Here is a 17,340-nt window from a genome sequence, read left to right as displayed (position 1 = left end):
GCACCTTTTAAAATATTGAATCTTTTTGGGATGTCAGGTCTTTTATCTTTTGTGGACTCATACAACCTAAAGGAAACTTGTGAAGAAAAGGATATTGTGGAAGATGATGGATGAGCACTCTCTGAGCCATAGCTCCCATTCTTAAAAGAAGCTAAAGAAGAGGATCTAGATTTCATCCCCTTGAAAGCATTAAAGCATCTCCTTGTGGCTTCTCCCACCTTCATAAGATTATAGAGAGAAAAATAAATAAAAAATAATATTTGTACAATACGAGGTCTACCCATGGAGCATTAATGAATGACTGTAATGTAAGTTTCAGATGACTCATAAATGGAAATCGACACAATTCTGCTCTTTAATGATGTCATATACTCTGGTAGTTGATGATCTTGAGGAATACTTGATTAGTGAACTTAACGAACAAGCTTAATGGTTCACATCGATAGCTCAATCTGATGGCTCAAGAGAAGAAATTGCAGGTTTTTCAACATTTGTGATTGGCAAGTCACCTTGGCAGGTTAATCTTGATAGTTGGTATATGATGGCTACATTTTGAAAGATTAGGTTTGCAAGTTACCCCAACAAGTCAACCTCGACGACTAACATGTGGGAGCAATGTTTTGGAAAAGATGGGATTCCTAGGCCTTTTATTGGTGCACAATTACATTTAATATTCTCATTTTACAAATTCATTATATAATTTCATATGCCAGCTAGCATATATATTGACTTATAAAATATTATAAAGAATCTTGCATTTTAGATAACAACATAATCTTAGTTCTATTTCAGACCACACATCAGCACAATTACACCAAATAAATTCTAATTAATCAACCGAAAGGTTGAAGACGGCCTTAGAGAGAAACACACTTAACTTGATGAAAGTGAACAACACATAGACAAACTCCATCATGTAGACAGATGATAATTGCTACGAGCAATAGTTCAATAGCAGAACAATGCTCTGAAACTCTAGTGCGCATGTCTATATATATATATATAGAAGGCACTTATTAAAAGAGTGAGTAATTATAAGCTCAAGGAAGATTTGATCCTGGGTTTGGAACTTCATATCCTGGGTTGGGTACGAAGGTATCGTCGTTACCGGGGATGTATCGAGCATGGGCCGCCGCCGGGCCACTGTTGTCCAACCCGGATATGCTGGGCTTCGGCCGATGGCTTCCAGGCATGTAGCGCCCGATTCCGGGAATCAGAACGCTGCCTTCTTGCTTGACACACTCCTTTTCTTTCTTTTCAACTGCATTAATCGACGCAAAAAGAGTGAAGGTGACAAGCAAGAAAATGCAGAGGTTGGTCAGTGTTTCTCTCGCCATCTCACTCTCCTTGAAATTAGTTTACTATATAGTGCAGATGCCTTGTTTTGATCAGTTTATTTTGTATTTGGGACTCATATGAAACTAGCTTAATTTATAGGGAAGAGGCTACCAGTAGTATCAGATCGATCTATACACACAGATCTTTAATGCATGTACTATGTCATTCAATAATGAATGCTAATTTACAATATTAGTTTCTTTACAAGGATTTCTTTAAAAGATTTCTTTCCGCTGCTCTAAGGTGTTGCCTTTAAAAATGAAAGAAGTTAATTTGTAGCCAACCTTTGCGTGCTACATTGATGCCAATAAATAAGTAGTTTTATTTGTTTTGTAATATATGTAGTGGAGGTTTGGTAAATGTTATAGTTATGAAGTTCGAAATCAACGGTGAAGACTTCAGTTGAGACAAGTATGTAAATCAAAATGTATTCTGATGGTAATATATCTATAGGATTGCATCTGAGGGTTCGCTCGAGTAGTAATTCAAAATAAATGTCGTCTCATTGTAGTAATCGAATTATAATAGACATGACTATTATACACAAAAACAATGTCCAATGTAATTTTTATTTATTATAAACTTTGTTTTCTATGTTCTATGAAATTATGACAATAGATAGGGCGCAATGGAGAAGAATGATTCATGTAGCCGACCCCACGTGCTGGGATTGAGGCTTTGTTGTTGTTGTATAAACTTTATTTTTTACATTTTATATCAAATAAAAATATCTCTATTTTAATTTTTTAAACGTGAAATACTCCTTTCTCATGCATAGATAAGGTGGAACATACGTAAAAATTGAAATTTTTGTGTTAGATGTATAATGACAAAGGAATTAAGAGCTATGCATTTAAATCTTCTTAAATTCTAATTAAATCGACCAAGTCTTTGAAGAATCATACAAAATTAACTTAAAATTTTTATTTTCATTACATGAGCTGAATCATGTTATGTCAAGGAAGGCAACACCTAAAATTTGCGGACATTTATTGATTTTACCCAGGCTCAAAAATAATGTTGATACTACCATGTTTGAATAATTAGGTGGTTGCTACTGCCTATCAGTTGCACCAAATTCAAAGCATATCCAATGACTAGTTTGGATCCTCTTTGATAACTCCGGCCAACTTTGTGTACCGAGAGGTCTGAAGGGGTTTGGTGAGTACGTGACGGTGATTTTCAATGAGATTTTAAGGAATTGACTTTGATGGCTAGGCATTGATCGACTTTATGTATTGCATATTTAAGCTTGCCAGAAGAAGGATTGGGTTTAGTTTACTTCTTACATGGAAAGAGGAACAAGAGATGTGCATTCACGTGCATTCACCATGGCCAAATAAATACACAAAAAATAAAATGAAGTTTTTGCAAAATTAGATTTTGGAGCATAATCATCATTATTACTGTTGAATCCGCGATTGTCGTTTGGAAATACATGACTCTATAATTAGAGCTGGGAGAAGGAGAGGTCAAGAGAGAGGAAAAGCGCTAATAAATTGTCAGTAGAAAGAGCTGTTGACCTCACTTTTGGGTGAGGGTTTTAGGTTTTTCCTTTAGTGACTAGAATCTAACCTTAAGATTTTTCTAATGACTATCGTAGCATCTTAGAAATGGTACCCACATTCTCCTTACACATTTCAACCAAGTATTTGTTCTCTATGTTGGTTCCATATGTGATCAATAATCTTTAATACAAAAATTAGATATTACATAAGAGAACCCTGATGAGAATTCCTATAGAATCTTTGAACTATAAGAAAGTCTTGCACTGCTCTACACCTTTTTTGGACTTCAATACATTGCATCGTCATTCATAATCACCATGATCATTATAAATATTGTATTTTCATATCACAATGTTGCAATCATTACACTCATAAGGCTGACCAAAATTATTTTAACCCAGTTTCCCCTAAAAGACCTCACTTGAATATTCTAGTTCTTCAAAATTTCCAAAACTATCATTGAATCACAAAACTCACTTCAAATCATTTGATATTATCATTTAGACCATTTTGAAACCCAAAAATTGCAAAAACACCCAATTTTCCAAAAAAATACCAAAATACCCCTAGACTCCTAAAATATCAAATTTTCCAAAATCTCTGAGAGTCACCGATAATTTTTAAAAATTACACCAAATTATTTCTATCAAAATCTCTGAGAGTCACCGATAATTTTTAAAAATCACACCAAATTATTTCTATTGTCTTTCTAAGAATTTTGACTGTAATATTGTCATACTTCCGGACAACTTTTTGGCACCTCGACACCAAAATAATGAATACTTAAAAAATATTTTGGGGATCATAAAACCTTCCACATTGATCGAAAATGACCCAGGACACTGTAGTTTGACTCCAAATTTCTTCCTGAACCACTTAGAGCCTTTAAATCAACATTTTGACTATTTTGACCAAAGTTGGTCAAACTTACCAAAATGTCACTCATGGCCCAAAAATTTCTAAATTCTCCAAAATCATCTCAAACACCCCTAAAACCAATTCTTGATCATCCATTGGGGCTAATTTGACCAAATTGACCTCATTTGACCAAGATCCCAATTTTGCTCCCAAGTACTTAAAGTCTCCGAATCACCCCAATTTGCTCCTAATTGATTTCAAATTTTCTCAATTTCAATTATAAACTCAAATTCACCATGTCCTAATCCAATTCAAACTAAATTAAAGCTCAATTCCAAACTCCAAATCCAAGTCCAAGTGAATTGCCTCAAATTGATTCAAAGTCCAAAAATCCCCAAATTGAGCATCATGATTAATCAAATACCCCAATTTCAAATTCACATCAAATTCAACATGTTTAGATCCAATTTCAATTGAATTCAAATACATTTAATTGGCCCATGATCAATTTCAAAAAACGATTGATCACGAACAAAAAAATCGATGAAAATTAAATTTGACGAATTTTTGACATAACCGTCGACGAAAGTCATCCGAACGACTCTGGATGACGAAACAGTCACATGAGTGCGTCTGGAATGTCAATTTTAGCCAGGAAGGATATCCACTTCGTTGCAATGACGTGTCTGGATGAAAAATACGAGAGTAATAATAGTAATAATAATATTATTAAAATATAATATAATATAATATCCTATCTCTATTGTAACTCTCGCTTGTAAATATCTAATCCCATGGGCGACTACCATCCTCTCCCACGCCTCCATCCTCTCTCTCTCTCTCTCTCTACAGCCCATATGAAAAGAAAATTTCTCTCCCTCTCACGCCTCCCCTCCCTCACTCTCCTCTCTCTCTCTCTCTCTCTCTATAGCCCATATAATAATAAAAATAAAAATAAAAAAAATCCCTTCCTCCCTCTCTCTCCCCAATCCTCTCATTAGCACGCGCCATAAAAAAAAAAATCCTATAACCATGCGCAGCCTCTCACTTCCACTCCTTTATTTTTCCCCCTATAAAACCCACCATTCCCTCTTCTCCAAACACAGCAGCAACTCCCCCACCTCCTCCCTCGTCGAAACCCGCCGACGTCGCCGGAAAGCTGAAGCCAAACCAAATTTTGGTGAACCTCCAACCCGACGTGAAAAACATGTCAAATTGACGCCACAAGGTCTTGGATACACTCAAAGAGAGCCAACTTATTCAAACCCAATTGAGGACAAACCTGTTAGACTCAGGTATATCTCTTAAATTGAAACGATAATCCCAAAATTTTCTCCATTCCAGATAAAAAAATGGATCACAAAATACCCAAGTATCCATATGGATGTGATCTAATCTTCGAACTGAACAAAATAAGCCCAAGATAACTAAATTTAGTTGAGAATCAGAGGAGAATGAAGCCCGGGAAGTTTCAACCGTTGGTTTACTCTGTGCGTGTGTCGCAGGTGTCGGGTGAGGGAGAAGAAAAAATTCGGGATTATTTTCTTTTTTCTTAATTCTAAAAATTATGACTTAACTTCAAAATTACATAACTTTTTATATAAAACTTAAAAAAATAAACTGAAAGATGTTATATACTCAGGGAAAGGAGAATATTTTTTTAAAACTAAAATCATGATTTTTCACCGAGTAAATTTTCTTAAATTAATTTTTAAAGTTTTGGAGTATTTAAATCATTTAAATCAAATTAAAATATAAATGAGGAAAATATGAAATTTGGTAGAGATATTAAATGGCCTTAGAGAAAGCTTCTCTGATTTTTCCAAGACATTTTAATGTCTCTATATTTGTATTTTGATTTTTGAATAGAAAGACATATTTATGTAAATTAAAAATTATAAAAATTAAAAAAAATTATAAAACTCTCTCTGATTGAATGTTTGACCTTAAACAGAGGTTTTAAATTTTAAAATTATGTTTAAAATAATTTTTATAATTAAAACACGTTAATTAGGGTTTAGGTTTAATGCAGGCTAAGTTTATCTAGCCTAAGCTCAACCCAAGTCCAACCTAGTCAATTCTCTTTAAGTCATGTTCAACCTGATTACAGACCTGGTCAAGCAACTCAAGGATTGAGTCAATTATCCATTAAGTTCAATTTTAGTCATTTAGGCCTTTAGGCCAGCCAGTCTTTAGAATGAGTTTAGCCTAGGTAAACTTAACCTTTAGCTGACTCCAAATTGAATAGTTGGACCATTTTAAAATTGATATTTAATTCATCCTATCATTCAATTCAGACTAAACTTCTTGGAGTTTAGGGTTAGTTAACATGAACATTAGTTTAGTTTAACCTACACATTATGTTTATCATAAACTAAACCTTAATCTTAGGTCAGCCTTAACCTAGATCATTAGGATTAGTGATCCTAGCTACTAAGATTAGTCAACCTAAACCTCAAGTTAGTTAACCCTAAACCAATAGAATTAATTAACCTAAACCTTAGGTTATTTAACCATAAACTAACATGATTAACTAAGCCTAAGTCCTAGGTTAGCTAACCCTAATCCATAAGATTAGCTAAGCCTAAACCAATAAGATTATTTAGCCTAAGCCTTAGGTTAGTTAATCCTAAACCAATAGGATTAGTTAACCTAAAATTTAAGCTAGTTAACCTTAAACCAATGGATTAGTTAACTTAAACCTTAGGTTAGTTAACCCTAAACTAATATAATTAGTTAGCCTAAACCTTAGGTTAGTTAAGGTTAGTTAACCCTAAACTAATAGAATTAGTTAACCTAAACCTTCTATTAGTTTACCGTGAATGAATAGGATTAGTTAACCTAAGCCTTAGATTAGTTAACCCTAAACCAATATGAATAGTTAATCTAAATCCTAAATCCTAGGTTAGTTAACCCTAATCCATAAGATTAGCTAAGACTAAACCTTAGGTTAGTTAACCCTAATCCATAAGATTAGGTAAGCCTAAACCCTAGGTTAGGTAACATGAAATCAATAGGATTAGTTAACATAAACTTTAGGTTAGTTAACCCTAATCCAACTCTAATCTTTAGGTAAGAAAAACTTGAATCATAGCTTAACCTTAAGCTAAATCTAACCTAAACCTTAGGTTAGAACCTAACACATAGGTTGAACATAGGAGAACCTCTTAGGTATAACCTTAAACCTATGTTAAACCTAAACCCCTCAACTTGAACATCAATTAAGAAGTAAAATAAAACACATTGGGAGGGGTAAAATTTACTTAAAACATATTAAAACTTAAACTTAAACAAAAACAAATACAACAAGTCTTTAAAGAATGACTTTGAGTTTAAGTCAGCTTCGAAGTCGTCAACATCACATAAGTAATAACAAATGAACAAAAATAATTAAAATAAAACACTTAAAATCCGACAGCAAGATTTAAACAACCTAAAACATTTCAACTTTACAATCAGTAAAGTAACTCAAGGATCAATTAAATCTTAATCACAAAGATCACATAACACAACTTAAACTCCTTTTTGTTCTAGTTCACAAAGATTTCTTGGACGATGCATTCTATGGATATTGACAAGAATCTTCATGGATGTTGACAAGAATCTTTAGTGGGCAACCACCTTTCAAACTAAGTAAACTAGGGCATCCGGTGACCCGGGATGACGGAGCCATAGAAATTTTGATTGGGTTACCACTAATTAAATAATTAAAATTTATTAAAATTTTGATAAAATATTGTTTCTTTATTCGCTCTACTTATTGCTTTATGTGTCTCAATGCATATTCTTTTATTGCTTTTATCAAACATATAATGCATGTGTTAAGGACAAATAATGAGGAAATAAAAGCTGTTTAGATTAGGGAGAACCTATAAATCATAACACTAAACATTTACTTAGCTTAAGTGAAATTAGCCTTGGCTTAGGTTTGAATTATACCTTCACCACCCTTTAATTAATTCACTATAAAATTATCCAAACAAATAAAACTTTTAATAATAAAATCAGAGTACCTGAAGACTTGAAGACACTTCAACAAGGAACTTAGAGCAGACTTTGTGGGCAGCTCATTCAAGACCTTCCTTTAGTTTAAATAACAATCCTTAGGATGTTGAGGCTGTCTTTTATGACATAAAACCTCTCTTTTTGTTAGGCTTTTGCATAGTTCCGATATGTAGCATATCCTAACTTATTTTAGGATTCTGAGGTAGTCACTTGACGTAAAACCTCCTATCTTTTTAGGCTTTTTGTGTAAATCATCATTACATAAATCTAAGCCATAATTAATAAAATTGGCAAGAGTTTAAATAAATATCAACCTAAATTGAGCTAAACATTAAGATATTTTGGGGGATTACCAAGAATCTATTCTAGACCTTTAATCTCCCCTACTTTTCTTCATTTGATTCTTAAAAAAAATCTTTCACCTTTAAACCAATACCTTTTGAAAACTTCACAATCATGTTCATTGAAAACCCTTCCTATTAAACTCATGAAAATAAAATATTCCTAATTTTTATCGAGAGTTAATTTTTATCGAGAGTTTTCTTTCGAGAGTTTTCTTAAGTGATCCGTTTGCTCAAGACATAATTAACTATAGGGGCTTGCCCTCATAGGGATCTCAAAAGATCCCAGACTTAAAATCAACCATATTTGACTCTCATATCAAATAGGGGAATCTGTCGGTCATCATGCAAACTTGCAAATCAAACGAAAGTCATTTATTTCTATAGTTTATTTAATTTTGCTTATTATCAAGTTGTGCATTACCTTTCTGGGTGGTACATTACTCATGATTAGCTTGATTATCCAAATTGTAGGAGTCAATAGAATCAATTTGACCCCATTTTCTTTAAATTAAAATACCTAACTTATAAATATTATATTACACTAAATTAAATCGCACCCAGCCGTATGGAGACTGACAAGAGCCAAGAAAAAAGTCGTCAGACTGGAGCTCCCTTTATTCATCGTCTAGCCACCTATTTATGGGAGGTCTTCTTGTACAATTACTTTAGCGAGAGAGCAACTATAGAAACAACCCTCAATTATCAAAAGGAAGAAGAGACTATGGAAATAGCCCTCAATGGAATCAATATGCTAATGTTATACTAAATTTATATTACAATTTCAATTTGAGTATGACAGTAATTGGTCGGTCAACATGTTCTGGTCGACCAAAGCGTCGGGCCTCGCGGGAATCATTTCTATCATGGTATGAGTGCTTGTTCGATAGATTTCATTTGACTAACCTTTAGGGAGCTTCGACGGTTGAGACCGTAGATTGGCCCGCTGACCAGATTCTCCGAGGGTGGACTTAATCAGTCTGTTGACCTTTCAGATGACCAATATAGATCATGTTTCTTGAATTCAGTGCTTCGAGAATTATATCATCACCATTAGTTATTTGATTGCTTTGAGATTTGTGCTAAGAATATTGGTGAATATATATTAGTTTCCTAAGTTTTCCTGCTCCTTTATAATGATAGCTACAATAAGGACCAAAAAAATTATTAAACAATTAATGACATCAAAATCTAAAATCAAGAATTGATTGAATAGTTTACTTCCCTTTGACTTTCGTGCCTAGTGTGCTCTATAAATAACTTCATAGACTTGGCATTAGATTCATAGCTGATAGTTTTCTACAGCTAACTGAGGTAAGTCATGGCTGATGATATGAGCTGGGACAACGTTGACCCCAGAATTCTAGCGAAAGATGGGTTTTGGCCCTCTAACCCCTTTAAAGAAGAAGAAGAGTGTGAGGAAGGAATAACGATAGAGGTCCAAACCTTGTCCGATTGATGTAGTCAATTAGTCTGATGGTGCTGAGCAACGATTGCCCAAAGAGCACTATCAGGAAACTCTAGCGTCCTGGTCCAATGTGAACATGATTTTCAAGGGTCAACAAGTCTTGCTTTAGGCAAGTGTAGAAGATAGTGGAAGGGAGATGGAGGGAGTGTTTATCATTGTCTCTCCTTAACCGTCACTGTCGCGAGGTGGAGGTACCTCGTTGTGTGTGAGAGAGAAAAAAGAAATCTTTTGAAGGTCTTTTCTTTGATATATATAGGTTTATGGGTACATAAAGCTTTTTTTAGACGTAGGAGGGACTTAACATTTTTTGTCTTTATCCCAATGTAAATGAATCAGTTGGGTCGGAGGGCCTTAAAGATGGTGGGCCTTCAAAGGATGATGTGGAGTCCACCCGCCCTACGGTGGCCAGCCTATAGGTTGAGTCCGCATGACTTTTGTCATTAATCACTTCTGAGGGGTAATAGTTGCTTGAACCTTTTCTTGTTATTGGCTTTCAACAACACTGAGCAGAGCAGCAGCTGCTTTCTCTTGGACCCATTGAGCAACAGGCAAGTAGGACCAAAACCTTGACAGAGTTGGTTGGTACTTGAAAGGGAGTAGTTGGAGGTTCGACCATGGATTTTGTGCAGGAGTTATTAATCCACTTGACAACCACGAACTCTGAGGTTGTGGCTCTGCGGGTGGAGTTTGCCATCTAGAGAAGCAGGCTAGTTGTGGTGCTACACGAACTAGGAGTGCATCACGAGTTGATCGATCTGAGCAAGTTCCATCACGAGGATAACCAGTTGTACTGGGTTAGGTTAGGCAAAGCGATGGTCCTCCGATGGTTGTACTAGGAGGACTTGTTCATAAAACACTTTGTTCAAGACATATGAAAATGTTATTTATAATAAAAAACTCTTTTAATAAATTAAAAAAGATGTTTGGTGTGACACTTATCATTATGGGATTCTTTATTTTATGTGTATATCCTATAAATAAGGCATAGTGCTATTTCTTTTTTCCTTTACGCATTTTGGTTTCTTTCTTTGTGCCTTCGATCTTTTCTTTCCCTTTCATCTTTTAGGCGATATTGGCACTTTGATATTGGCACTCCCCCACCCTCTTTGGCTCTGTTAAAGATGTTGATGCTTCATTCTTGAGAGGAAGTATGTCCTTCACAACAACATCATTCTTCGAGGATGCCTGTCTGTCGCCAAATGAGAAGTTGTTGGTTGCTTTAAAATATAGTTAATTTAATATATTTTATAAGCCTGACTCAAGCAATTTATGCCAAGTTAAATCTCTGGGAGAAGGTCAATTGGGGTGAGGTCATCTGGAACAGATTTCTATCCCCCTCCATTTCTTTCTTTTGCTGGAGATTTTTCAACAACCTACTGCCCACTGATGATATTCTCAAACTCAAAGGTTTAAGAGGACCCTCTAGATTTTATCTTTGTCTGAAAAGTGAGGAGAACATTCACCACCTATTTTTCAAATGTAAATTTGCTCAAGAGGTGTGGAAAGAGCTCCTTTATGAGATAAAGAAGGACCTTTTGGACAAGGACTGAACTAGTCTCTATGCTGGTTGGCATAGCTGGACGGGGAGTCAATCCCCTTCATTGTGGCTTGGTTCTTGTGGATGTGTAGGAACAACAACAAACATGATGATAAGAGTATCCAAAACAACAAGGTAACCAGAAACTGTGTTGCCTATCTAAATAAAATTTCTCAACCTAAGAACTGCCCTAGCTTCAATATGGCCTAGACCAGTAACACTATCAATCATAATTTGCCTATCTAAACAAAATTTCTCAGCTTAAGAACTTCCCTAGCTTAAATATGGCCCAAACTAGTAACACTATCAATCATAACAGAATTGAGACTGTTACTTGGAACCCTCCTGATACTCTAACCATGAAAATAAACACTGATGGCAGCTTCTCTAAATGGGGTGCAGGGGTGGGAGGGGTTTTTAGAAACTCCACCGGTAATTGTCTACTTTTCTTCCATGCTCCCACTGTGGCAATTGATGCCCTTGAAGCTGAGCTTATTGTTATCTACTGGGCCCTTAATTTTGCAAAAAAGGCATCTTAGCAGAAAGTTTGGATTGAGGTTGACTCTTCACAGCTTCTCTCTTTGTTGAGCTCTGATAAGCCATCCTCAAGGCATCATATGCATGGAAGAAAAAAATTGGTAATCTCTACAAAAGTCTCACAATCCATTTGTCCTTCATCTACAGAGAGGGTAACCAACCAACCAATTGGCTTGCCTGGTAACCAACCAGCCAACTGGCTTGCCAGACAAGGAACCTTTGCCAACTATATTTCTGAACTCTATTTCTATTGATACAACACTTCCTACCCCCCTTGCCCTCCTACTTCACGGTGACAAGTTGAAGATCCCCCACCTCAGAGTCAAACCAAGGCCACTTAAAGATATTTAGTGCTTTTTTGTTTGTTACTTTTGTTTTTTTTTCTTTCATTTGTAACTTTTTTGAAAACTTTTGAGGATTGGGCTCCCTCCCTTTGTCTGGGAACCCCTCCTTTAGTAACCTTGTAACACTTTTGATATTCAACATGTAGGGAGCCGTATAATGCTCCTTTTATAAATATATATCTATATATATATGGATTAAGTTCAGGCAACAAGACTCTCTATGGGCTAAATTCATGAAAGGAAAATACTGCAGACACTCATCCCAATATGATTAACAGGAAGATGGGAGACTCTAGGACTTGGGTGCAGATGTTAAAGGTAGACATCAAGCTGAGAAATTATTCTTGTGGGACCTGGGGAATGGCAGGATTCACTTCTGGTTGGATAATTGGTGCCCCTAAGATCTGTTAATGCCTAGACAACCTGATTTTAATTCCAATCTCCTGGTGGCTGATTGCTGGAATGGAGATTCCTGGTGTGAGGAGACTTTTCAGTCATTGCTGGATCCAATTGTTGTTGCCTGTATTTCCAAAGTTCAATTCAATAGGAATCAAAAAGATAAGTTGGTGCTGAATTCTTGCAGATTTCAAATCCTCTCTAAAGCCATCTACTCTAAACTCTTCAGCTGAGATTCTGTTCCTTGGGGTAAATCCATATGGAACAAATTCCTATCTCCTTCTATGTCATTTTTCTGCTGGAGTACCTTTTACAAACTGCTTCCTGTTGATGATCTCCTTAAACTTAAAGGCCTGAGAGGCCCTTCCAAATTATATCATGTTAGGCTTCTAAATTTAGACGAGTCAACATTAAGACAAATCAAATAGTAAATTAATCTCTAATCGAAGTTAGTACTCGTAATATATATATATATATATATGTATATCTATATATACATATATGTGTATATCTATATATACATATATGTGTATATCTATATATAGATATATGTGTATATCTATATATATATATATATGTGTATATCTGTGTGTGTGTGTGTGTTTGAAAAAAAAATAGCATTTTTAATTTTGAAAATACGAGATCTAATTGATATCTTATAGAAAAGAGTTTAAATAAACGAGCGCAACACTACAAGTTATGTACCTATCCCAGGGAATCAACACGTTACTTGATAGTGAGGCTTAATTAAAGAAACTAAAGAATTTACGAAATATGTTTTGATCTGTGAAACCTTTTATGTTGATCGACAAGTTCTCCCATCTAATATAAAATATTAGACATTTTTTATATTACTTAGGCTCTTAAAGTTCCCTATGAGGGCAAACCCATATAGTAAATTACATCATAAAGGACTGAAGCCACTCAATAAAATTCTCAATTTATATCAGAGGTATTTGTCTTCAAGAATCTCAAAATTTTGAATTTTCAAGGTCGGATGAAGAAATATCAAATGAGGAATGACTCAAAATAGGAACAATTTTTTTCAGAATCCAAAGGAAGAAAACTTGGGGATGTCATCGATTTTTAGGAGAACCTCCGTGACTTCTCAAGCTATCCTATGATTTTGCTTCAATTTCAAGAAAATATTATTAGATGTTTCATTTTGCCAATTTTATTATTTACGGTTTACACTTGTATGACAAGGTCATACAAATAATCTAAAAGATAGAAGGGTTTAAATTGCACAACATGACTATGCAAAGACCTAAAGATAAGTTGAGAATTTATGTCGTACTAGACGAGCTACCTCGAAACCCTATGACTTGTTATTTAATTCTAAGGAAATGTTTGTTGATGACAATCTCGTTTGCTATCTCGAAAATGTTCTTTTGTATGTCCTCTTCATACTACCCACAGAGTTTGCTCCAAGCTCCTCTTCAAAGTGTTAGCTTCCAGGTGCAGGGTTTCATGGTTTTGCAGTTTATATGTAAGGATTGTTGTTGTTATTGTTTAAGTTTTTTTGGGCGGAATTTTAATTTATATTAAGCGACACCGGTTAAAATCTCACGGTTCCATCATCTTGGTACCACTATTTCTTCTTGATTTTACTTAGTTTAAACAAGTTATTAAGTTCATTTAAACTAGAGAACTCTCATTAACAATCATAGGTTATTTCATGTAAAAAATCCTCGTTAACCGAAAAAGAGTGTATTATGTTTGTTCATTATTTTGAAAGTGTAGATTTAACTTTGAAAGTTTATTTTTTTTGTTTTTATTTTTTGCAAGTAAAGTATGCATGCATAAGTAAGTAAAATACTACAAAGCAAACAAAAGAACTATTGTACATAAAATGTAAATGTGTACCTAGGTTTCTGCCACCGCTGCATGGTTAGTATTATAAAACATAATATAATTTACAGGAAATTGAAATAAATTACAAGAAAATAAAACAGGAACATTCAATATGAAAATTTGAAAAGCGAGTCATACGAAAACATGAGTAAGTAAAAAAAAATTCGTAGCCACATATGAAAGACCAAGACTAAGTGTAAGCTTCAGTGAAGGTGGGACTTAGAGCTAGACTGTGTGCTTCCTAACCTTGAGTAAAAGCTAACAAACCGATAAGCTACGGAGGCTAGTATCTAACCTCGATCTAAGTAACCAATGGTAGACCTTTATAAGTTCTCATTAATCTAATTTTCTGCTTATATAATTTACATTAGCAGGCAAAAGTAGTTATGTTGTGAAAATGATTGTTGTTTGAAATATTATTGCAAAGTAGTATAGTCTACAGGTTAATTACCCTAATCAAGATAAGACTACTGACAACCTAAGAGTGTCGGGGGCTAAAATCTTCTCAAGATTCAGCGAGTAATGTCATTGGTCCTATCCTCCCCTCATTGAGGTCTTTAAGGTAGGAGATATTATTTTAAATCCCACTTTGTATCACCCTTTTAGCACATATTACCATTATCGTCATCGCCCTAGCGACTTAGAGCTCAGACTTATACAAGTAGATGATCTATATGTGGCAAAAGAAATATCTCCATTTGCTCCCGAGAATTTAAATACCATAGAGAAGACCTAAATCCTTGAGGAATAGTTCATAAATGTAGGATAAATAGTTTATGGTATCTTTATTGATTTTTTTGAATTAAAGGATCTCAAATCACAACTTGGTGGGTCTCTAAAGATTGTAAGGATAATTTTCTTCTTCAAAGCATAATAGGTTCAATTGTCTTTCAAAACATCCAAAAGAATATAAAAGAATTCAGGGCATAACCCTAAACAGCCTTTAAAGTCTTCCAAATCATTTTGAGTTCATTTGAACTTATTATGTTGTTAAATAAATCATTCGAAGCTAAATTAAGATTCAGTGGTGATATTTTAAGTTGTGCTCAATGAACCATGGTGATTTGATTATCTCATGAGTAGGGTAATTAGATATTCACCTGATGTTCTACTTAGGAATTATGCTAGTGTATTTCCTTAAGGGCAAGTTAAATTATTGTGGACCTTGTGCTTTTGATTAAAGTTGGGCTTGTAATGCTTTAAAGGTAATCATGATTGGTTATGTTTTCTTTTCTAAATCTCATTAAGCAAATTCAGATCAGACCTAGTTCACTACTAAGCCCTTAAGTTTTTTTTTCATTGATGAATTTATAATAATCAAAAGTGTTGGATTAAATGGATTTAATTCTTATTAAAATATTGTACTTCTCATCTAATCACCGATTAGGGGCTTCAAATGAATAAGTTATCATCTTCCTAGCTCAAGCCCATTACTTTAAGATCATCTAATTATATCAACTTACAAGTCACAAAAATGCAAAAAAGTTACAATTTTACCGTAGCTGTACAAAAAGTGATGAGTTGGTTACTACCTCTTAACCCTTTATGTTTCAATCTTCTAAGAGAGTTCATCATGATGAATATTACCCAATTACCCTTTTGATTTAACCTACATTTTGATTAGGGCTTCAAAATTTCATAATTACCATTTTGCCCTTAGGGCTCTCCACTTCATAATTTCTTAAATTTAGCTCAAATGGCTTTAAAATCTTCTTGGTACCCTACTCATGGGTTAATTAAAATATCAGAGGAGGACATATATTTTTCTAATTTTTATTTAATTTTTAATAATTATTGTTAGCTCAAAAATAAAAAATTTCAATATTAATTCATTTAGTTGACCAAAAAAATCTTCTATTCTTAAGAAAATTATTGGAGATTCACCTAGATCTGAGCGCCTCTAGAAATAATTTTTGTGATTCTTTAAATTATATTTTAATTTTTATAATTTTTAGTTGGTTTTAGAAATTAAATAAATAAATAATACATTTTTATTTCAAAACTTACTTTATATATTTTTTCATAACTCTCTCCAACTTTAGAGAACTCAGATACACTTATTTTGCATTTTTCTATTTTTTAAATCTTTTATAATTTTTTAATTCAAAAATATGGGAAAATTCATTTACATATTAAAAAACATCTTTTCATCCTTTAAAAATTTACGAAAATATTTTAAAATGGTTTTCTATTATAAGGAAAGAATTTGTGACATTTTGAGCTATTTTTATATTTTTGTGATTTTTAATTATTTTTAAATTAAAAAAAGCTCAAAAATGAACTTTTTATCTTAATTTCAATTATATTTTTCTTAGGTTCTTCTAATTTGAAGGAACATTTCAAACTAATTTTCATAATTTTCTGATTTTTATTTTGATTTATATAATTATTTTAAGCTAAAAGTCATGTTTACTTAGAAAATTCTTTTTTGTATTAAAAATAATTTTTATGGCTTCCAAATTTTTACAGGGACTTTTTAGAGTGATTAGTTTCATATTGTATCATTTTAGTGATTTTTTGAATTATTTTGTATTTTTTTAATTTTTAATTATTTTTATTAACTTTTTAAATAAGAAATCACATTGGCTTGATTAGAAGGTTTTAAGAAAGGATTTAGAACCTAAACAAGAAGTTTTACTTACAATTTTAGATTTAAATTATTTCCTAAGAAACTGACGTCCAGGTGGATGGGCCATTCATTATAGTGAAAGTTTATCCTTATGGTGTTGTGGATATCAAGGTTCTGAAAAAATGATAGAATTTTCAAAGGAAATTAACGTAGGCCAAGACCTTATTTTGATGAAAGTAGACATATATTTAATGAAATCCTGATGTCGGGTCAAGATGAGTAAGTAGTGGATATGTCAGACTGATGACGTTAAACTGTCGGCACTATTTTTGGTGTGAGGTTTGCCCGTAAGAAGCTGTCGGTCATCGAAATTGAAATCCCGTTGCCCGCTTCGGAAGGACATTTTTAAAAAAAATTAGTTTTGAAAAAGATGAAGTCAAACTGACCCCATAATTTTCATAGTTTAGATGAAAGAGCGTTTTGTCTCAAATCCTGTATCTATCCCGAAGGATGAACACAAGAATTGAGGGTAAGGCTCGATCAAATAAACTAAAGAAAGTTATGACATCCGTTTGGTCTGCGAAA

General features: G+C 33.7%; 1 protein-coding gene across 1 annotated transcript; it reads right to left on the bottom strand.

Annotated features, from left to right (window-relative positions):
• Window positions 1-1,040: 1,040 nt before the first annotated feature.
• Window positions 1,041-1,337, bottom strand: LOC110039013 (putative cell wall protein). Its single transcript, XM_020743953.1, has one exon. It carries the CDS (start codon window positions 1,335-1,337, stop codon window positions 1,041-1,043), a length of 297 nt encoding a protein of 98 aa, XP_020599612.1.
• Between the last annotated feature and the right edge of the window lie 16,003 nt (window positions 1,338-17,340).

The sequence above is a fragment of the Phalaenopsis equestris genome, unplaced genomic scaffold, assembly GCF_001263595.1.
Source record: "Phalaenopsis equestris unplaced genomic scaffold, ASM126359v1 Scaffold234755, whole genome shotgun sequence".
Lineage (NCBI taxonomy): Eukaryota > Viridiplantae > Streptophyta > Magnoliopsida > Asparagales > Orchidaceae > Phalaenopsis > Phalaenopsis equestris.
The sequence above is the reverse complement of the archived record's forward strand: the minus strand, read 5'-3'. Positions and strand labels throughout refer to the sequence as shown.